Here is a 23,275-nt window from a genome sequence, read left to right as displayed (position 1 = left end):
ATGATGAGATGACTCTGCTGACTCTGTCCCAGCACACCAAAGCAGACAAGTGAGCTCCACAGTTTTCAGCTAAATGTGCCGTCCAGTGACGAGTGTGAAGCCGGCAGTATTTCCAGGCACATTCCCATCAGCCCCTGTATCATGTATAGCAGTTCTGCAGCTCTCCAACAGACTTTCAGGTTTCCACTTCTGCTTGCCAACAGTGAATGGAAATGTTCTTGTTTACACCTAGAGGCTGAAGCACAATTTTGTTACAATGTATCAGTGTGAGTAACAGCCTGGAGTCCAGGGCAGGACAGAGATTTGTGCTGCTACTGTGTTGCGCTGATCAAGCATTGTCTACACTGATACATTGTAACGAACCCTCAGCTGTGTGAGCAGTACCATTGTCCAAAACATCAGTTTTTTTTCTGCACTTTATAAAATACTGCGTCTTACGGTCGGCCCCTCCTTGCTGATAACAGGGGGCAATAGATTTGTTTCACCTGCAGTGTAAATAGAAGAGTTTGGGGTCCCTTTAAGCCTCGGGGCCGGAGTAGTGCAGTAGCTGCAGCGGGGGCCGGGGCACCCTGTAATCTGTGTTGTGGGCCTCTGCAATCTCAAGAGCCTGCTCGCTATCTCTCTGCGCCCTTCTTGGATTTCAACTCCAAACATGGCCATACAGCTGGGGTGTCTCTTCAAGCTGTCTCCAGGACAGAGACATTCCAGAGCCCTGGCTGCTGCCTGTTGTGCCATAGACGGTTGTGTCTCCTGCACAGTAGGATCGAAGGGACCGACCGGAGACCACGGGATGTGGGGACTCTTCGCAGGGTGATCTCGGCCTCCATGGACAGACGCTGATCCCAGGCACCACTGCTCTCCATTTGGTCCCAGTATATTCCAGGCTCAGAACCCCCAGTCCTACGCTGTTAGAGGTAAGACACCCATAGAAGCCGGGCCGTCGGGTAAGGGCCACCCTAAGGGGCCCCTGACCACATTGCCAACTATCATGCTGGTGAAATGGAAAGCTACGCTCTGGTTTACACCCTATACCACTGCCCTGCTGCAATGTGTGACCCTCCTCCTGCACACAGCAACAGAACGTTACACATGGGACAGACACTCTGCAGAATATCGCAGCTTTTATATGATGTGAGGCTGTAATCTGTGTACGTCGCTCATGCAGTATGTTCTGATCCCCCCCGCCGAGGCCCCATAGATCACAGCTCCCGTCCCCCCAGGAGCCCCATAGATCACAACCCCCGTACCCCCAGGAGCCCCATAGATCACAGCTCCCGTCCCCCCAGGAGCCCCATAGATCACAGCCCCCGTACCCCCAGGAGCCCCATAGATCACAGCTCCCGTCCCCCCAGGAGCCCCATAGATCACAGCCCCCGTCCCCCCAGGAGCCCCATAGATCACAGCTCCCATACCCCCAGGAGCCCCATAGATCACAGCTCCCATCCACCCAGGAGCCCCATAGATCACAACCCCCGTCCCCCCAGGAGCCCCATAGATCTCCGCCCCCGTCCCCCCAGGAGCCCCATAGATCACAGCCCCCGTCCCCCCAGGAGCCCCATAGATCACAGCTCCCGTCCCCCAGGAGCCTCATAGATCACAGCTCCCTTCCCCCTAGGAGCACCACAGATCACAGCTCTTGTCCCCCTAGGGGCCCCATAGATCACAGCCCCTGTACCCCCAGGAGCCCCATAGATCACAGCTCCCGTCCCCCTAGGAGCCCCATAGTTCACAGCCCCCATACCCCCAGGAGCCCCATAGATCACAGCTCCCATCCACCCAGGAGCCCCATAGATCACAGCCCCCGTCCCCCCAGGAGCCCCATAGATCACAGCTCCCGTCCCCCAGGAGCCTCATAGATCACAGCTCCCTTCCCCCTAGGAGCACCACAGATCACAGCTCTTGTCCCCCTAGGGGCCCCATAGATCACAGCTCCCGTCCCTCCAGGAGCCCCATAGATCACAGCTCCCGTCCCCCCAGGAGCCCCATAGATCACAGCCCCCGTCCCCCAGGAGCCTCATAGATCACAGCTCCCTTCCCCCTAGGAGCACCACAGATCACAGCTCTTGTCCCCCTAGGGGCCCCATAGATCACAGCCCCTGTACCCCCAGGAGCCCCATAGATCACAGCTCCCGTCCCCCTAGGAGCCCTATAGTTCACAGCCCCCGTCCCCCCAGGAGCTCCATAGTTCACAGCTCCCGTCCCCCAGGAGCCTCATAGATCACAGCTCCCTTCCCCCTAGGAGCACCACAGATCACAGCTCTTGTCCCCCTAGGGGCCCCATAGATCACAGCTCCCGTCCCCCCAGGAGCGCCACAGATCAAAGCTCCCGTCCCCCCAGGAGCCCCATAGTTCACAGCTCTTGTCCCCCTAGGAGCCCCATAGATCACAGCTCCCGTCCCCCTAGGAGCCCCATAGATCACAGCTCCCGTCCCCCTAGGTGCCCCATAGTTCACAGCTCTTGTCCCCCCAGGAGCCCCATAGATCTCCGCTCCCGTCCCTGAGTAGGCCTAATAAATCAATTACCCTCCCCCAGGAGCCTCATAGGTCACATTTCCTTTCTTCAGGAGCCCCCATAGGTCACAGTTCTCTTCCCCCAGAAGCCCCCATAGGTCACAGTTCTCTTCCCCCAGAAGCCCCCATAGGTCACAGTTCTCTTCCCCCAGGAGCCCCCATAGGTCACAGTTCTCTTCCCCCAGGAGCCCCCATAGGTCACAGTTCTCTTCCCCCAGGAGCCCTCATAGGTAACAGTTCTCTCCCCCCAGGAGCCCCCATAGGTCACAGTTCTCTTCCCCCAGAAGCCCCCATAGGTCACAGTTCTCTTCCCCCAGAAGCCCCCATAGGTCCCAGTTCTCTCCCCCCAGGAGCCCCCATAGGTCACAGTTCTCTTCCCCCAGGAGCCCTCATAGGTCACAGTTCTCTTCCCCTAGGAGCCCCCATAGGTCACAGTTCTCTTCCCCCAGGAGCCCCCATAGGTCACAGTTCTCTTCCCCTAGGAGCCCCCATAGGTCACAGTTCTCTTCCCCTAGGAGCCCCCATAGGTCACAGTTCTCTTCCCCTAGGAGCCCCCATAGGTCACAGTTCTCTTCCCCTAGGAGCCCCCATAGGTCACAGTTCTCTTCCCCCAGGAGCCCCCATAGGTCACAGTTCTCTTCCCCTAGGAGCCCCCATAGGTCACAGTTCTCTTCCCCCAGGAGCCCCCATAGGTCACAGTTCTCTTCCCCCAGGAGCCCCCATAGGTCACAGTTCTCTTCCCCCAGGAGCCCCCATAGGTCACAGTTCTCTTCCCCCAGGAGCCCCCATAGGTCCCAGTTCTCTTCCCCCAGAAGCCCCCATAGGTCCCAGTTCTCTCCCCCCAGGAGCCCCCATAGGTCACAGTTCTCTTCCCCCAGGAGCCCCCATAGGTCACAGTTCTCTTCCCCCAGGAGCCCCCATAAGTCCCAGTTCTCTTCCCCCAGGAGCCCCCATAGGTCAGTTCTCATCCCCCAGGAGCCCCCATAGGTCACAGTTCTCTTCCCCCAGGAGCCCCCATAGGTCCCAGTTCTCTCCCCCCAGGAGCCCCCATAGGTCCCAGTTCTCTCCGCCCAGGAGCCCCCATAGGTCACAGTTCTCTTCCCCCAGGAGCCCCCATAGGTCCCAGTTCTCTCCCCCCAGGAGCCCCCATAGGTCCCAGTTCTCTCCCCCCAGGAGCCCCCATAGGTCACAGTTCTCTTCCCCTAGGAGCCCCCATAGGTCACAGTTCTCTTCCCCCAGGAGCCCCCATAGGTCAGTTCTCATCCCCCAGGAGCCCCCATAGGTCACAGTTCTCTTCCCCCAGGAGCCCCCATAGGTCCCAGTTCTCTCCCCCCAGGAGCCCCCATAGGTCCCAGTTCTCTCCCCCCAGGAGCCCCCATAGGTCACAGTTCTCTTCCCCCAGGAGCCCCCATAGGTCACAGTTCTCTTCCCCCAGGAGCCCCCATAGGTCCCAGTTCTCTCCCCCCAGGAGCCCCCATAGGTCACATATATGCAGTGTTATTACTGATGATAAGTACATAGATTACATGTCATATCTCACATTCACTATATTCTGTGTCGTCCCACAGTCCCATGATCTGCGATGTCTGGGAAGGATATAGAAGTACTACTGACATGAATAGTGAAGACTGACAGAGGAGAGGGAGCTGGAGGGTATTACCATAGGACGGTGCAGATTTATTTGCCCCCGAGGCCGGTGGATTGCGGAGGTGCAGAGCTAACATTGTGTGAGGAAAGGGCCTGCAGCTTGCACGGACCTATTGACTTGAATGGGTCCGCAATCCACTATATACGGCCAAAGATATATGTGACGGTCGTCTTTTGCGGTGCGGAGGCTTCCGTGGACTTCTGATCCGTGCCTCCACTCCGCACTGCACCGTATCTTGAGGATTGCATAGCCATTGCGTCCGCATCCGTGATACGAGGATTCACACGGACAGTGCCCTTCTATACAGTCGTGTAAATGAGTGCTTATAGAGAGCTATCAGCCTAGAGTCCAGGTCCGGACATGACAGAAATTTGCTCTACGGTTGCCTTCACTGGGACATTGGAACCAATCCTCAGCTGTGAAAAGACTTAGGTCAGGGTGAATTTTCTGCCTCTAGATGTAAACAAAAAAAAATTCCCATTCACTGACAGCAATAATAAATTGTAGAATTGATGGTGCTTGAGTTTCTGTGAGCCCGGAAGTGGGGGGCAGTATTTGGGAATGATTGGGGTTACTCTGGCACAGGCTGCAGGACGGTGGCATCGGTCTAATACACTGCACCCACCTACACCCTCATCAGTACCAGCAGCAATGACCGGGCCGCGCAGCGGAGTGGAGGCTTCACTAACGTATTTACACTGTGTATTATAAGATCTCCAGAAATGATCCCTCCAAAGCCTGGGAATTACACATCTTCATTAGAACGACTCAGATCCTGCTGCCATTTATTACACTCATCACAGCAGCCGTGGCTCATTGTATACTACTGACCACTTCATGCCAAGTTACACAGCGCCTGAAAAAAATGTCAGGCTTTCTACAAATTATCTTGAGATTATGTCAGTTCTATGAGATAATAAGCCAGTGCTATGAGATAATAAGTCAGTGCTATGAGATAATAAGCCAGTGCTATGAGATAAGCCAGTGCTATAAGATAAGTCAGTGCTATGGGATAATAAGTCTGAGCTATGAGATAATAAGCCAGTGCTATGAGATAAGACAGTGCTATAGAATAATAAGCCAGTGCTATCAGATAATAAGCATGTCCTATGAGATAATTAACCAGTGCTATGGAATAATAAGTTAGTGCTATTAGATAATAAGCCAGTGCTATGGGAAAATAAATCAGTACTGTGGGATAATAATGTAGTGATCTCCCTCTAGTGGTGACTGTATAATCTGTATGTAGTGAGCTCCCTCTAGTGGTGGCTGTATAATCTGTATGTAGTGAGCTCCCTCTAGTGGTGGTTGTATGATCTGTATGTAGTGAGCTCCCTCTAGTGGTGACTGTATAATCTGTATGTAGTGAGCTCCCTCTAGTGGTGGCTGTATAATCTGTATGTAGTGAGCTCCCTCTAGTGGTGACTGTATAATCTGTATGTAGTGAGCTCCCTCTAGTGGTGGCTGTATAATCTGTATGTAGTGAGCTCCCTCTAGTGGTGACTGTATAATCTGTATGTAGTGAGCTCCCTCTAGTGGTGGCTGTATAATCTGTATGTAGTGAGCTCCCTCTAGTGGTGGCTATATAATCTGTATGTAGTGAGCTCCCTCTAGTGGTGACTGTATAATCTGTATGTAGTGAGCTCCCCCTAGTGGTAGTAGTATAATCTGTATGTAGTGAGCTCCCTCTAGTGGTGGCTGTATAATCTGTATGTAGTGAGCTCCCTCTAGTGGTGGCTGTATAATCTGTATGTAGTGAGCTCCCTCTAGTGGTGGCTGTATAATCTGTATGTAGTGAGCTCCCTCTAGTGGTGGCTGTATAATCTCTATGTAGTGAGCTCCCTCTAGTGGTGACTCTGTAATCTGTATGTAGTGAGCTCCCTCTAGTGGTGGCTGTATAATCTGTATGTAGTGAGCTCCCTCTAGTGGTGGCTGTATAATCTGTATGTAGTGAGCTCCCTCTAGTGGTGACTGTATAATCTGTATGTAGTGAGCTCCCTCTAGTGGTGATTGTATATTCTGTATGTAGTGAGCTCCCTCTAGTGGTGGCTGTATGATCTGAAAGTAGTGAGCTCCCTCTAGTGGTGTCTGTATAATCTGTATGTAGTGAGCTCCCTCTAGTGGTGTCTGTATAATCTGTATGTAGTGAGCTCCCTCTAGTGGTGACTGTATAATCTGTATGTAGTGAGCTCACTCTAGTGGTGGCTGTATAATCTGTATGTAGTGAGCTCCCTCTAGTGGTGGCTGTATATTCTGTATGTAGTGAGCTCCCTCTAGTGGTGGCTGTATAATCTGTATGTAGGGAGCTCCCTCTAGTGGTGGCTGTATAATCTGTATGTAGGGAGCTCCCTCTAGTGATAAACACTATGACTGGATGAGTCCGTCCTTTTTCTGCTCCCTGACATTCCTAGTTCCTGGTCAGAACTTCTTGTACTGGTGACCTGTCATCTATTTTTTCTTCCCAGGTGAAGAAGGTAAGATGGCGGCCTCCGGTACGACGATTGACCACCTCTTTTTTGTCCCCCAATGTGTGGGGTGGAGGTCCTACATGGAGGGCAGCATGTTCCACATGGCCAGCCTTATTCTCTTGCTGGCATTCATGGGTGGCAGCGGAGTCTTGGGTTGCATCTACGTCTTTGTGCTGTTTTCGGCTGGTTTCTTCTGCATGCTGCTCTGGAGCTGGCTGTGGGCCTGCGGGGTGGACATGGTGGTCTGGAATGCGCTGTTAACGACAGCCTCCCTTGTCCAGATCGCTCATCTCATCTACCGACTGCGCAGAGAATCCTATGGAGTGGACTATGATACCCTCTACCAGACTGTGTACAAACCGCTGCAGGTGCCGCTGCCTATCTTCAAAGAGATCGCTCACGGCAGCGGCATGGAGGTCCATTCACTGAGTGCAGACCAAAGCTACGCCCTGGAGGGCAAGACCCCGATTGACCGGCTGTCTCTTCTCATCTCTGGGAGGTAGGTCCCCAGGGTGCTCACAGGACAGGGCCACTCTCCACTTTAACCTTAACTGGGACAGTTAGTGACCCGGGCGTCGCACCCTGTAAACTGGACAATAAGTCGATATTGCTGCATAACTCCAAATAATTACCCAGGGTAGTTAATAGGTTCATAGTAACATCCTTGGGGGTCTAGCGCTGAGAAGGGGTTAGTTTCTGAAACACTGTCAAAGACAGTAAAGAGGTTAATAACACCATCCCTGGTGATCTAGGGCAGGGAAGGGTTAATGTCTGTATCCCTGGTAGTCTTGGGCAGGGAAGGGTTAATATCTGTATCCCTGGTAATCTCTGGTGGTCAGGGGCAGAGAAGGGGTTAATTTCAGTATCTCTGGTGGTCAGGGGCAGAGAATGGGTTAATGTCATTATCTTTGGTGGTCAGGGGCAGAGAATGGGTTAAAGCCAGTATCTCTGGTGTTCAGGGGCAGAGAAGGGGTTAATGCCAGTATCTCTGGTGGTCAGGGGCAGAGAAGGAGTTAATGCCAGTATCTCTGGTGGTCAGGGGCAGAGAAGGGATTAATGTCAGTATCTCTGGTGGTCAGGGGCAGAGAAGGGGTTAATGCCAGTATCTCTGGTGGTCAGGGGCAGAGAAGGGATTGACAGTATCTCTGGTGGTCAGGGGCAGATAAGGGGTTAATGCCAGTATCTCTGGTGGTTAGGGGCAGAGAAGAGGTTAATGCCAGTATCTCTGGTGGTCAGGGGCAGAGAAGGGGTTAATGTCAGTATCTCTGGTGGTCAGGGGCAGAGAAGGGATTGTCAGTATCTCTGGTGGTCAGGGGCAGAGAAGGGGTTAATGCCAGTATCTCTGGTGGTCAGGGGCAGAGAAGGGATTAATGTTAGTATCTCTGGTGGTTAGGGGCAGAGAAGGGGTTAATGCCAGTATCTCTGGTGGTCAGGGGCAGAGAAGGGGTTAATGTTAATGTCTCTGGTGGTCAGGGGCAGAGAAGGGATTAATGTCAGTATCTCTGGTGGTCAGGGGCAGAGAAGGAGTTAATGCCAGTATCTCTGGTGGTCAGGGGCAGAGAAGGGATTAATGTCAGTATCTCTGGTGGTCAGGGGCAGAGAAGGGGTTAATGCCAGTATCTCTGGTGGTCAGGGGCAAAGAAGGGATTAATGTCAGTATCTCTGGTGGTCAGGGGCAGAGAAGGGATTAATGTTAGTATCTCTGGTGGTTAGGGGAAGAGAAGGGGTTAATGCCAGTATCTCTGGTGGTCAGGGGCAGAGAAGGGGTTAATGTTAGTGTCTCTGGTGGTCAGGGGCAGAGAAGGGATTAATCTCAGTATCTCTGGTGGTCAGGGGCAGAGAAGGGGTTAATGCCAGTATCTCTGGTGGTCAGGGGCAGAGAAGGAGTTAATGCCAGTATCTCTGGTGGTCAGGGGCAGAGAAGGGATTAATGTCAGTATCTCTGGTGGTCAGGGGCAGAGAAGGGATTAATGTCAGTATCTCTGGCGGTTAGGGGCAGAAAAGGGGTTAATGCCAGAATCTCTGGTGGTCAGGGGCAGAGAAGGAGTTAATGCCAGTATCTCTGGTGGTCAGGGGCAGAGAAGGGATTAATGTCAGTATCTCTGGTGGTCAGGGGCAGAGAAGGGGTTAATGCCAGTATCTCTGGTGGTCAGGGGCAGAGAAGGGATTGTCAGTATCTCCGGTGGTCAGGGGCAGAGAAGGGGTTAATGCCAGTATCTCTGGTGGTCAGGGGCAGAGAAGGGATTATTGTTAGTATCTCTGGTGGTTAGGGGCAGAGAAGGGGTTAATGCCAGTATCTCTGGTGGTCAGGGGCCGAGAAGGGGTTAATGTTAATGTCTCTGGTGGTCAGGGGCAGAGAAGGGATTAATGTCAGTATCTCTGGTGGTTAGGGGCAGAGAAGGGGTTAATGTCAGTATCTCTGGTGGTCAGGGGCAGAGAAGGGGTTAATGTTAATGTTAATGTCTCTGGTGGTCAGGGGCAGAGAAGGGATTAATGTCAGTATCTCTGGTGGTCAGGGGCAGAGAAGGGGTTAATGCCAGTATCTCTGGTGGTCAGGGGCAGAGAAGGGATTGTCAGTATCTCCGGTGGTCAGGGGCAGAGAAGGGGTTAATGCCAGTATCTCTGGTGGTCAGGGGCAGAGAAGGGATTAATGTTAGTATCTCTGGTGGTTAGGGGCAGAGAAGGGGTTAATGCCAGTATCTCTGGTGGTCAGGGGCCGAGAAGGGGTTAATGTTAATGTCTCTGGTGGTCAGGGGCAGAGAAGGGATTAATGTCAGTATCTCTGGTGGTCAGGGGCAGAGAAGGGGTTAATGTCAGTATCTCTGGTGGTCAGGGGCAGAGAAGGGGTTAATGCCAGTATCTCTGGTGGTCAGGGGAAGAGAAGGGGTTAATGTCTGTGGTGGTCAGGGGCAGAGAAGGGATTAATGTCAGTATCTCTGGTGGTTAGGGGCAGAGAAGGGGTTAATGTCAGTATCTCTGGTGGTCAGGGGCAGAGAAGGGGTTAATGCCAGTATCTCTGGTGGTCAGGGGCAGAGAAGGGATTAATGTCAGTATCTCTGGTGGTCAGGGGCAGAGAAGGGGTTAATGCCAGTATCTCTGGTGGTCAGGTGCAGAGAAGGGATTAATGTTAGTATCTCTGGTGGTTAGGGGCAGAGAAGGGGTTAATGTCAGTATCTCTGGTGATCAGGGGCAGAGAAGGGGTTAATGTCAGTATCTCTGGTGGTCAGGGGCAGAGAAGGGGTTAATGTCAGTATCTCTGGTGGTCAGGGGCAGAGAAGGGGTTAATGCCAGTATCTCTGGTGGTCAGGGGAAGAGAAGGGGTTAATGTCTGTGGTGGTCAGGGGCAGAGAAGGGATTAATGTCAGTATCTCTGGTGGTTAGGGGCAGAGAAGGGGTTAATGTCAGTATCTCTGGTGGTCAGGGGCAGAGAAGGGGTTAATGCCAGTATCTCTGGTGGTCAGGGGCAGAGAAGGGATTAATGTCAGTATCTCTGGTGGTCAGGGGCAGAGAAGGGGTTAATGCCAGTATCTCTGGTGGTCAGGGGCAGAGAAGGGATTAATGTTAGTATCTCTGGTGGTTAGGGGCAGAGAAGGGGTTAATGTCAGTATCTCTGGTGATCAGGGGCAGAGAAGGGGTTAATGTCAGTATCTCTGGTGGTCAGGGGCAGAGAAGGGGTTAATGTCAGTATCTCTGGTGGTCAGGGGCAGAGAAGGGGTTAATGCCAGTATCTCTGGTGGTCAGGGGCAGAGAAGGGGTTAATGTCAGTATCTCTGGTGGTCAGGGGCAGAGAAGGGGTTAATGCCAGTATCTCTGGTGGTCAGGGGAAGAGAAGGGGTTAATGTCTGTGGTGGTCAGGGGCAGAGAAGGGATTAATGTCAGTATCTCTGGTGGTTAGGGGCAGAGAAGGGGTTAATGTCAGTATCTCTGGTGGTCAGGGGCAGAGAAGGGGTTAATGCCAGTATCTCTGGTGGTCAGGGGCAGAGAAGGGGTTAATGCCAGTATCTCTGGTGGTCAGGGGCAGAGAAGGGATTAATGTCAGTATCTCTGGTGGTCAGGGGCAGAGAAGGGGTTAATGCCAGTATCTCTGGTGGTCAGGGGCAGAGAAGGGATTAATGTTAGTATCTCTGGTGGTTAGGGGCAGAGAAGGGGTTAATGTCAGTATCTCTGGTGATCAGGGGCAGAGAAGGGGTTAATGTCAGTATCTCTGGTGGTCAGGGGCAGAGAAGGGGTTAATGTCAGTATCTCTGGTGGTCAGGGGCAGAGAAGGGGTTAATGCCAGTATCTCTGGTGGTCAGGGGCAGAGAAGGGGTTAGCTTCTCCCTGTACTGCTTATTTACAGAAGACATTGGGCAGGACTATAACCCAGAACATTGCTGTGTCTGATGCCAAATAGTCAGGTAGACAATGAGCACTTCTACTGGGATGCAGTACTGCAGATTATTACACCACTGACCTCTCTAGAGATCTGCAGAACATCGCTCTGTCCTCTCTACCTCCTGACAGATACATAGTGATATATCCTGCAGATTATTACACCTCGGACCTCTCTAGAGATCTGCAGAACATCGCTCTGTCCTCTCTACCTCCTGACAGATACATAGTGATATATCCTGCAGATTATTACACCTCTGATCTCTAGAGCTCTGCAGAACATTGCTCTGTCCTCTCTACCTCCTGACAGATACATAGTGATATATCCTGCAGATTATTACACCTCGGACCTCTCTAGAGATCTGCAGAACATCGCTCTGTCCTCTCTACCTCCTGACAGATACACAGTGATATATCCTGCAGATTATTACACCTCTGACCTCTCTAGAGATCTGCAGAACATCGCTCTGTCCTCTCTACCTCCTGACATATACATAGTGATATATCCTGCAGATTATTACGCCTCTGACCTCTCTATAGATCTGCAGAACATCGCTCTGTCCTCCTGAATTACTTGCTGTACTCTGTCGTAGGGTGAAGGTGAGCCTGGACGGCCAGTTCTTACACTACATCTTCCCGTACCAGTTCCTGGACTCTCCAGAGTGGGAATCAATACGGCCCTCAGAGGAAGGAACATTCCAGGTGAGGGGGAGAACATTCAGTGATGTCATCAGCAGGGGGCAGGGCTCTGACTACCCCCCCAGCATGGTACAGGGGCAGGTGGTCTTCATTGAGAGGCCTCTGTCCATCGTGTGTTGAATGAAACATGTATATAACTGGCTGTTATCACACTGTGGCCACTAGAGGGCAGTGATTGGTCTGGATTTTGGCCCCACCCCTGCGGAGCTTTAATGGGGTTTGATAATAAATCCTGCAGATGATAGGGGCTGTAGTATAAGCCTCAGCTTTGTCTTCCCCCAGGTGACGCTGACAGCAGAGACGGACAGCACCTACATCAGCTGGCCGCGGAAGAAGCTGCACCTGCTCCTGGCGCGGGAGAAGTACATCGCCCGCCTCTTCTCCGCGCTCCTCGGCTTCGACATCTCTCAGAAACTCTATGCGCTCAACGACAAGCTCTTTGCCAAGTTTGGCCTCCGATTCGACATCCGCCTGCCCAGCCTCTACCACGTTCTGGGGCCGTCGTCAGAACCTGTGGGGGACATAGGACTGGTCACTGACCACCCGCAGGCTGCTGCCACCCTACATAAGGCACCAGCTGCCCCTCCTCACCAGCCAGTGGGCGTCAGGGGCTCTCGCCCTGAGAGTGGAAATCTGGGTGAGGACTCCAGTAGCCTCATTCTAGAGGACTTTGCGGAGCTGCCGGGTTCCTTTATGGATTATGTGAGCGAGGGGGAGTATATGAAGTGAGAGGGGGCGAGGCGGCTGGTATGGGCACACCCTGTAAGTACCATCCTGCCTGCCCCTCCACGGGGGGTGTGTGTGTCTGTGTGCTTCTGTCTAACCCGCCTGTGCCCTCAGCTGGGAATGGAAGGCGTATCTGCCGAGTTACAGGGGACTAATGTAGCCGGGGTGGTCCTCGGGTGCAGCTGCCCATGAGGGGCCCCGATCCTCTGTTTTCCTCCAGAAGAGGTTAGAGTTTCACCCCGTACTAGTGAACATCCCTGGCATGCCGCAGCTGGTGAGTGTGACCCTCTGTCTCCTCAGTGCCATGCATAGCCAGCCAGCACTGTCTATGAATAGAATGCCAAAACCACAGTATAGACTGACACATGCATGAGCCGAGCAGTAGGAGAGAGGTGGAGGTGTTACTATGCAGTACAGATGTATATACCAGAGGGTCTGCATGTTGTATCATCTAACCTGCCCACCAGCATGGAGGGTGTGACCTCTGCGGTGACCGTGCATGTCATACTGGACATCAGTAAATGTACAAATATATCAACAGTGCCCCCATAACAGTGACCTCCACAGCGCCCCCATAACAGTGACCTCCACAGTGCCCCCCATAACAGTGACCTCCACAGCGCCCCCATAACAGTGACCTCCACAGCGCCCCCATAACAGTGACATCCACAGCGCCCCCATAACAGTGACCTCCACAGTGCCCCCATAACAGTGACCTCCACAGTGCCCCCATAACAGTGACCTCCACAGTGCCCCCATAACAGTGACCTCCACAGTGCCCTCATAACAGTGACCTCCACAGCGCCCCCATAACAGTGACATCCACAGCGCCCCCATAACAGTGACATCCACAGTGCCCCCATAACAGTGACATCCACAGCGCCCCCATAACAGTGACATCCACAGCGCCCCCATAACAGTGACATCCACAGCGCCCCCATAACAGTGACATCCACAGCGCCCCCATAACAGTGACCTCCACAGTGCCCCCATAACAGTGACCTCCACAGCGCCCCCATAACAGTGACCTCCACAGCGCCCCCATAACAGTGACATCCACAGTGCCCCCATAACAGTGACCTCCACAGCGCCCCCATAACAGTGACATCCACAGTGCCCCCATAACAGTGACCTCCACAGTGCCCCCATAACAGTGACCTCCACAGTGCCCCCATAACAGTGTCATCCACAGATCCCCCCCATAACAGTGACATCCACAGCGCCCCCATAACAGTGACCTCCACAGTGCCCCCATAACAGTGTCATCCACAGATCCCCCCCATAACAGTGACATCCACAGCGCCCCCATAACAGTGACCTCCACAGTGCCCCCATAACAGTGTCATCCACAGATCCCCCCCATAACAGTGACATCCACAGCGCCCCCATAACAGTGACATCCACAGTGCCCCCATAACAGTGACATCCACAGCGCCCCCATAACAGTGACATCCACAGTGCCCCTATAACAGTGACCTCCACAGCGCCCCCATAACAGTGACCTCCACAGCGCCCCCATAACAGTGACCTCCACAGCGCCCCCATAACAGTGACATCCACAGCGCCCCCATAACAGTGTCATCCACAGATCCCCCCCATAACAGTGTCATCCACAGATCCCCCATAACAGTGACCTCCACAGTGCCCCCATAACAGTGACCTCCACAGACAATCATGTTCTAGATTAGTGGTCTGCAACCTTTTGGGTAACTACAACTCCTAGCATGTGTTGCTGAGACTTGTAGTTTCCCAACAGCTGGATACTGCTCTCGATGGCTCATCTCTGAACCCTGCATGATGATGGTTGTAGTAGTCCCTGCTCCCCCGACTCCTGCGATGATGTCCATAACCTCTCTTCTCTGCTTCCAGCCTCCAGTGTGCTGCACCAGGGCCACCCCCGCCTCCTGTCTCGAGGACGGGCTCCTCTGGCCCCAACTCAAACGCCAGAACTTTAGGGAACAATGAACGGCCCGAACCCCTCCCCCGCTCTGAGCACAGACCACCAGTGTGAATTCGCCGACAATGGATGACAGACAGATGGACAGTGGCTCCGCCCTCACCGCATGTACGATGCCCCCCGCAGGGCGGAGACGACGCGCGGTTCATCCATGGATACACGGAGTCTCATCATTCACTATGTAGGATGCAGCGAGCAAAAGAATTGGCGCTAAAGAGAGAATGCGACCTGCGCCGTTATACTGGAGAGCGCTCGGCAGGCTGCTGGGTGACACATTGTAACGAACCCTCCTGCGCCTCCTCCTCTGCATTTCTATCAGCACTGCAAGTGACAACACAAAGGGCACAACCCAAATTACGGCGCCCCGGCCGATCACCCACAATGGCCCCTTGTCGGCGAGTGGCGCCCCCCAAATCCGTGGATTACAATAGAGACACGTTTACAATACGAATAAACTTTATTAAAATGACACAAAGCATTTGGTAAAAAGTGGAACTTTGTCAGTTTGTGTTTCCTTTCCTCAACATTTTCAAGACCTCTGCTTGCTGAGAGAGAATAGGAACACAATCCATGCCTAATACGTCTCGCAGCTGAGGGTTTGTTGCAATTGTATCCAGACTAGGGAAGAAAAGCCTGGACTCCAGCCTGATACATTGTAACAAACTATCAGGAGAGGAGTGAGATCTGTGCTGCTGACGTAGCGTGGTCCAGACAGAGTACATTGTAACAAACCCTCAGCTGTGAGATGTATGAGGTCGAGACCTGTTCTCAGTCTCTGGATGAAGATACGAATATTTTCATTCACAGACAGCAAGCAGGTCTGAAACACCAAGTCTGTTATGCATTCAGCTTGCTGTGAGTATCAGTGGAAGGAAAATGGATCAATCTGGAAAGGATTCTCCAGACCAGATTCTATTGTAACAAACCTCAGCTGTGAGAAGTACAAGGCAAGTGGCAAGGAAATAATGTTTCCACTCACTGACAGCTAGAAATCTGTCCTCACTGGTGACACGATGACCGGCCCTGTACAGACGTCACCTCCTCGCCGGTGTCTCCTGGTCTATGTACAGCAGGTAGGTGGTCAGGGGGTGGTCGGTCACTGGCAGAGGCGGCTTCTGCTCTCAGCTAAATTCAGGGTCTGACGTCCTCCGTCCGCGAACGTCGGCAAACAAACCATCTGCCTGCAGAGAGAGCGATATAACGTTATAAAAGACCGGGTCTCAGCGCTCTCATACTCCTCTCACCGTTGTAAAGACCTCTGCTTGTTGACAGTGAAAGAGAGCTTCTTGGGACTTCTCACAGCTGAGAGTTTGTTGCAGTTGCATCCAGCCTACACAATCCTCTGGCACTCCAGACTGATACACTGTAACAAACAGGAGAGCGGTTTGCGCAGCGGATGGGTCTGCCTGTCTAGACTGGATACCTTTGTAACAAAACCTCAGCTGTGAGAAGTGGGAAGTCAGAATGGATTTGTAGCCTCTGGATGTAAACAAGAATGCTTTTATTCACTGACAGCAAGCAGAGATCTTGAATATGATGAAGAATTGACACAAAAGTTTGCGACACACCATTGGGTTCTCCTCCTGGTTCCCTCCCCCAGGGTTCTGCCCAGCGGGCCGCCCCTGTAAAGGGGTCGTTGGGGTTCGGAGCTGAACCGGGACATACCAATACTTTCCCCCAGGCCGCCCCTCTGACAGTTCATGCTCAGACGCTCTCATTTCGCCTGTGCAGGATCGCGCAGGGCAAGGGCTCTTTAATTTACCATAACACACTGCTGGGTGGAGGCTTCTGCCCAGCAGTGTGGTCGATGACATCACCGGCTCTTTTACAGGCTAGGGCAGCGCTAATGCCCGCCCATCAGTGTCGGTGACGTCACCGGGCTCACTGCTGGGCAGAAGCCTCCACCTGGCAGCCCGAAGGAGAGCGCGGTTCGTCACCAAAACTCCACAAAATGCCTTTGGCATGCGCGATTCAGCGCAGGGACAAAAGAAGAGCTCCAAAGCTCAAGTCAGGGGGGGCTGAACCCGGACAACCCCTTTAACTCATAAGGTTGCTCCAGATGATGTAAGGAAGAACTCCGTTATTAGTGGGGGTCACTCAGCTTTCCCTGGAGCAGATATAACCCACAGAAGGAGACACCAGACACCTACCTGCCGCCCATGGGCAGCTCCGCCAGGCACAGCGTCCCGCTGAACTCTTTTCTTCTTCTTAACCATGAGCTGCTGGAGCGCACGACCACCATGTCAACTCGGCAGAGGGGCGTCCCGTGGCCGGCCAGGCCCCGACCGTTCAGGGTGTGCTTGGGCCTTGAGGGGAGTGAAGATAATTAGTGATGAGAATAGCTGGCCCTCCCCCGCGTAGACATCAGGCGAGTAAAATCCCAATGGGCGCCACTATCACCATGCAGTCTACAGATACGTCTGCCCCTCCCCCGCCCACTAACATTCTATAGCCGGCCCGCCAACATCTACCGCTCCCGATCCCTCCGTACACATGCATGCTTGGTTTGACCGAGAAAACTGCTGCCAGACACATTAAAAGGCTGGTAACCTTCAAGAGAACAAGGAGTGGGCCTGTTAAAATGCAGCAGCCCAATCGTTCTCAATCATTCCCCTGAAATAAGCTTCCGGAGAGAAAGGTCCCCATATTAGATAAGCGACCCTCCGAGATATCGAATGTGTATAAAAGAGAACAAGAATATAAACCAGGGACCACTAGGGGGAGCTCACTACATACAGATTATACAGCCGCCACTAGAGGGAGCTGACTACATACAGATTATACAGCCACCACTAGAGGGAGCTCATTACATACAGATTATACAGCCACCACTAGAGGGAGCTCACTACATACAGATTATACAGCCACCACTAGAGGGAGCTCACTACATACAGATTATACAGCCTCCACTAGAGAGATCTCACTACATACAGTCACCACTAGAGGGCGCTCACTACATACAGATTATACAGCCACCACTAGAGGGAGCTCACTACATACATATTACACAGCCACCACTAGAGGGAGCTCACTACATACAGATTATACAGCCACCACTAGAGGGAGCTCACTACATACAGAGTATACAGCCACAACTAGAGGGAGATCACTGCATACAGATTATACAGCCACCACTAGAGGGAGCTCACTACATACAGATTATACAGCCACCACTAGAGGGAGCTCACTACATACAGAATATACAGCCACCACTAGGGGGAGCTCACTACATACAGATTATACAGTCACCACTAGGGGGAGCTCACTACATACAGATTATACAGCCACCATTGGGGGGAGCTCACTGCATACAGATTATACCGTCACCACTAGGGGGAGCTTACTACATACAGATTATACAGCCACCACTAGGGGGAGCTCACTACATACAGATTATACAGCCACCACTAGAGGGAGCTCACTATTTACAGATTATACAGACACCACTAGAGGGAGCTCACTAGATACAGATTATACAGCAACCACTAGAGGGAGCTCACTACATACAGATTATACAGCCACCACTAGAGGGAGCTCACTACATACAGATTATACAGCCACCATTAGAGGGAGCTCACTACATACAGATTATACAGCCTCCACTAGAGGGAGCTCACTACATACAGTCACCACTAGAGGGCGCTCACTACATACAGATTATACAGCCACCACTAGAGGGAGCTCACTACATACAGATTATACAGCCACCACTAGAGGGAGCTCACTACATACATATTACACAGCCACCACTAGAGGGAGCTCACTACATACAGATTATACAGCCACCACTAGAGGGAGCTCACTACATACAGATTATACAGCCACCACTAGAGGGAGCTCACTACATACAGATTATACAGCCACCACTAGAGGGAGCTCACTACATACATATTACACAGCCACCACTAGAGGGAGCTCACTACATACAGATTATACAGCCACCACTAGAGGGAGCTCACTACATACAGAGTATACAGCCACAACTAGAGGGAGCTCACTACATACAGATTATACAGCCACCACTAGAGGGAGCTCACTACATACAGATTATACAGCCACCACTAGAGGGAGCTCACTACATACAGAATATACAGCCACCACTAGGGGGAGCTCACTACATACAGATTATACAGTCACCACTAGGGGGAGCTTACTACATACAGATTATACAGCCACCACTAGGGGGAGCTCACTGCATACAGATTATACAGTCACCACTAGGGGGAGCTTACTACATACAGATTATACAGCCACCACTAGGGGGAGCTCACTACATACAGATTATACAGCCACCACTAGAGGGAGCTCACTATATACAGATTATACAGACACCACTAGAGGGCGCTCACTACATACAGATTATACAGCAACCACTAGAGGGAGCTCACTACATACAGATTATACAGCAACCACTAGAGGGAGCTCACTACATACAGATTATACAGCCACCATTAGAGGGAGCTCACTACATACAGATTATACAGCCTCCACTAGAGGGAGCTCACTACATACAGTCACCACTAGAGGGCGCTCACTACATACAGATTATACAGCCACCACTAGAGGGAGCTCACTACATACAGATTATACAGCCACCACTAGAGGGAGCTCACTACATACATATTACACAGCCACCACTAGAGGGAGCTCACTACATACAGATTATACAGCCACCACTAGAGGGAGCTCACTACATACAGATTATACAGCCACCACTAGAGGGAGCTCACTACATACAGAGTATACAGCCACAACTAGAGGGAGATCACTGCATACAGATTATACAGCCACCACTAGAGGGAGCTCACTACATACAGATTATACAGCCACCACTAGAGGGAGCTCACTACATACAGATTATACAGCCACCACTAGAGGGAGCTCACTACATACAGATTATACAGCCACCACTAGAGGGAGCTCACTACATACAGAATATACAGCCACCACTAGGGGGAGCTCACTACACACAGATTATACAGCCACCACTAGGGGGAGCTCACTGCATACAGATTATACAGTCACCACTAGGGGGAGCTTACTACATACAGATTATACAGCCACCACTAGGGGGAGCTCACTACATACAGATTATACAGCCACCACTAGAGGGAGCTCACTACATACAGATTATACAGACACCACTAGAGGGAGCTCACTACATACAGATTATACAGCCACCACTAGAGGGAGCTCACCACATACAGATTATACAGCCACCACCGGAGGGAGATCACTATATACAGATTATACAGCCACCACTAGGGGGAGCTCACTACATACAGATTATACAGACACCACTAGAGGGAGCTCACTACATACAGATTATACAGCCACCACTAGAGGGAGCTCACTACATACAGAATATACAGTCACCACTAGAGGGAGCTCACTACATACATATTATACAGTCACCACTAGAGGGAGCTCACTACATACAGATTATACAGCCATCACTGGAGGGAGCTCACTACATACAGATTATACAGCCACCACTAGAGGGAGCTCACTACATACAGATTATACAGCCACCACTAGAGGGAGCTCACTACATACAGATTATACAGCCACCACTAGAGGGAGCTCACTACATACAGATTATACAGCCATCACTGGAGGGAGCTCACTACATACAGATTATACAGCCACCACTAGAGGGAGCTCACTACATACAGATTATACAGCCACCACTAGAGGGAGCTCACTTCATGATGGTGTATACTGGGAGTGATTATCTGCTGTCAGCCTTATCTAGAATGGATGGCGGAGGGGTTGATGTATGTAAGGGGTTGGGGTGACGTCGCTATAGTTAGGCGAATGTTGCTATCAGTATTATTGGGGTCCATTTTTGGCTGTAGGAGGTCAAAATCCGGCTAACACTGACTGGCTAGCTTGGCACAGCCGTTCATGTACCCAGTGGAGGCCTTGCAGGTGACTGGTGTATGGAGGAGGAAGGTCAGGAGATGTAATGAAGGACACATTAGGACTCTTACACTGTGATCTTTGTTTGGCTGGTGCCCTCCTTGGTGCTGATCAGTTGGACCTCTATGGTGATTTTGTTCTCTTTTGGTTCCGTCAGAATAAACTCCAGTAAAATGTGATGAGCTGTGAGCAGAGGGGAGACGGGTCAATTAGTGAGGCCCAGAGAACGCTGCATGAGAAATCCACTGTACTGCTGGAGACATGACGGGCAGTACTGCACTACTGACTATAGTGGAGGGGAGAGGAGGAGGAGTGGCAGAGGTACTGTACTGCTAGAGACAAGACAGGCAGTACTGCACTACTGACTATAGTGGAGGGGAGAGGAGGAGGAGTGGCAGGGCTACTGAACTGCTAGAGACAAGACAGGCAGCACTGCACTACTGACTATAGTGGAGGGGAGAGGAGGAGGAGTGGCAGAGGTACTGTACTGCTAGAGACAAGACAGGCAGTACTGCACTACTGACTATAGTGGAGGGGAGAGGAGGAGGAGTGGCAGGGCTACTGAACTGCTAGAGACAAGACAGGCAGCACTGCACTACTGACTATAGTGGTGGGGAGAGGAGGAGGAGGAGTGGCAGAGGTACTGTACTGCTAGAGACAAGACAGGCAGTACTGCCCCACTGACTATAGTGGAGGGGAGAGGAGGAGTGGCAGGGCTACTGAACTGCTAGAGACAAGACAGGCAGCACTGCACTACTGACTATAGTGGAGGGGAGAGGAGGAGGAGTGGCAGAGGTACTGTACTGCTGGAGACAAGACAGGCAGTACTGCACTACTGACTATAGTGGAGGGGAGAGGAGGAGGAGTGGCAGAGGTACTGTACTGCTGGAGACAAGACAGGCAGTACTGCCCCACTGACTATAGTGGAGGGGAGAGGAGGAGTGGCAGGGCTACTGAACTGCTAGAGACAAGACAGGCAATACTGCACTACTGACTATAGTGGAGGGGAGAGGATGAGGAGTGGCAGGGCTACTGAACTGCTAGAGACAAGACAGACAGTACTGCACTACTGACTATAGTGGAGGGGAGAGGATGAGGAGGAGTGGCAGAGGTACTGTACTGCTGGAGACAAGACAGGCAGTACTGCACTACTGACTATAGTGGAGGGGAGAGGAGGAGGAGTGGCAGAGGTACTGTACTGCTAGAGACAAGACAGGCAGTACTGCACTACTGACTATAGTGGAGGGGAGAGGAGGAGGAGTGGCAGAGGTACTGTACTGCTAGAGACAAGACAGGCAGTACTGCACTACTGACTATAGTGGAGGGGAGAGGAGGAGGAGTGGCAGAGGTACTGTACTGCTAGAGACAAGACAGGCAGTACTGCACTACTGACTATAGTGGAGGGGAGAGGAGGAGGAGTGGCAGAGGTACTGTACTGCTAGAGACAAGACAGGCAGTACTGCACTACTGACTATAGTGGAGGGGAGTGGATGAGGAGGAGGAGTGGCAGAGGTACTGTACTGCTGGAGACAAGACAGGCAGTACTGCACTACTGACTATAGTGGAGGGGAGAGGAGGAGGAGTGGCAGGGCTACTGAACTGCTAGAGACAAGACAGGCAATACTGCACTACTGACTATAGTGGAGGGGAGAGGATGAGGAGTGGCAGAGGTACTGTACTGCTAGAGACAAGACAGGCAGTACTGCACTACTGACTATAGTGGAGGGGAGAGGAGGAGGAGTGGCAGAGGTACTGTACTGCTAGAGACAAGACAGGCAGTACTGCACTACTGACTATAGTGGAGGGGAGAGGATGAGGAGGAGGAGTGGCAGAGGTACTGTACTGCTAGAGACAAGACAGGCAGTACTGCACTACTGACTATAGTGGAGGGGAGAGGATGAGGAGGAGGAGTGGCAGAGGTACTGTACTGCTAGAGACAAGACAGGCAGTACTGCACTACTGACTATAGTGGAGGGGAGAGGAGGAGGAGTGGCAGAGGTACTGTACTGCTAGAGACAAGACAGGCAGTACTGCACTACTGACTATAGTGGAGGGGAGAGGATGAGGAGGAGGAGTGGCAGAGGTACTGTACTGCTGGAGACAAGACAGGCAGTACTGCACTACTGACTATAGTGGAGGGGAGAGGAGGAGGAGTGGCAGGGCTACTGAACTGCTAGAGACAAGACAGGCAGTACTGCACTACTGACTATAGTGGAGGGGAGAGGATGAGGAGGAGGAGTGGCAGAGGTACTGTACTGCTAGAGACAAGACAGGCAGTACTGCACTACTGACTATAGTGGAGGGGAGAGGATGAGGAGGAGGAGTGGCAGAGGTACTGTACTGCTAGAGACAAGACAGGCAGTACTGCACTACTGACTATAGTGGAGGGGAGAGGAGGAGGAGTGGCAGAGGTACTGTACTGCTAGAGACAAGACAGGCAGTACTGCACTACTGACTATAGTGGAGGGGAGAGGATGAGGAGGAGGAGTGGCAGAGGTACTGTACTGCTGGAGACAAGACAGGCAGTACTGCACTACTGACTATAGTGGAGGGGAGAGGAGGAGGAGTGGCAGGGCTACTGAACTGCTAGAGACAAGACAGGCAGTACTGCACTACTGACTATAGTGGAGGGGAGAGGATGAGGAGGAGGAGTGGCAGAGGTACTGTACTGCTAGAGACAAGACAGGCAGTACTGCACTACTGACTATAGTGGAGGGGAGAGGAGGAGGAGTGGCAGAGGTACTGTACTGCTAGAGACAAGACAGGCAGTACTGCACTACTGACTATAGTGGAGGGGAGAGGATGAGGAGGAGGAGTGGCAGAGGTACTGTACTGCTAGAGACAAGACAGGCAGTACTGCACTACTGACTATAGTGGAGGGGAGAGGAGGAGGAGTGGCAGAGGTACTGTACTGCTAGAGACAAGACAGGCAGTACTGCACTACTGACTATAGTGGAGGGGAGAGGAGGAGGA

At 52.1% G+C, this 23,275-nt stretch overlaps 2 protein-coding genes across 6 annotated transcripts in view; one reads left to right on the top strand and one right to left on the bottom strand.

The window, feature by feature from the left end:
* Nucleotides 1-586: 586 nt before the first annotated feature.
* POPDC2 (popeye domain containing 2) lies at nt 587-14,869 on the top strand. 2 transcript variants are annotated; one of them, XM_040422824.1, is made up of 5 exons: nt 587-914; nt 6,625-7,126; nt 11,592-11,700; nt 11,980-12,459; nt 14,293-14,869. In XM_040422824.1, exons 2-4 carry the CDS (start codon nt 6,639-6,641, stop codon nt 12,424-12,426), a joined length of 1,044 nt encoding a protein of 347 aa, XP_040278758.1. In that variant the 5' UTR covers nt 587-914; nt 6,625-6,638; the 3' UTR covers nt 12,427-12,459; nt 14,293-14,869. The 2 variants fall into 2 exon arrangements, with proteins under 2 accessions (XP_040278758.1, XP_040278759.1); XM_040422825.1 differs by having other exon boundaries at nt 595-914; nt 11,980-12,334.
* PLA1A (phospholipase A1 member A) overlaps nt 14,819-23,275 on the bottom strand; it is a 23,263-nt gene continuing 14,806 nt past the window's right edge. For 3 of the 4 annotated variants that reach the window (XM_040422823.1, XM_040422821.1, XM_040422822.1), the window contains 3 exons: nt 20,374-20,485; nt 16,531-16,686; nt 14,819-15,561 (listed from right to left, as the gene is read on the bottom strand). In XM_040422823.1, the coding sequence (XP_040278757.1) occupies nt 15,477-15,561; nt 16,531-16,686; nt 20,374-20,485 (353 nt within the window). In that variant the 3' untranslated portion in view covers nt 14,819-15,476. The remainder of the gene's footprint in view (nt 15,562-16,530; nt 16,687-20,373; nt 20,486-23,275) is intronic. The other variant, XR_005777395.1, reaches the window with a different exon arrangement.

The sequence above is a fragment of the Bufo bufo genome, chromosome 3 (assembly GCF_905171765.1).
Source record: "Bufo bufo chromosome 3, aBufBuf1.1, whole genome shotgun sequence".
Classification (NCBI taxonomy): domain Eukaryota; kingdom Metazoa; phylum Chordata; class Amphibia; order Anura; family Bufonidae; genus Bufo; species Bufo bufo.
The sequence above is the reverse complement of the archived record's forward strand: the minus strand, read 5'-3'. Positions and strand labels throughout refer to the sequence as shown.

Coding starts and splice junctions, on each gene's coding strand:
- POPDC2 (XM_040422824.1), top strand. CDS start 6,639: ATGGCGGCCTCCGGTACGACGATTGACCACCTCTTTTTTGTCCCCCAA. Junction 7,127..11,591: donor TCTCTTCTCATCTCTGGGAG/GTAGGTCCCCAG, acceptor ACTCTGTCGTAG/GGTGAAGGTGAGCCTGGACG. Junction 11,701..11,979: donor CAGAGGAAGGAACATTCCAG/GTGAGGGGGAGA, acceptor GTCTTCCCCCAG/GTGACGCTGACAGCAGAGAC.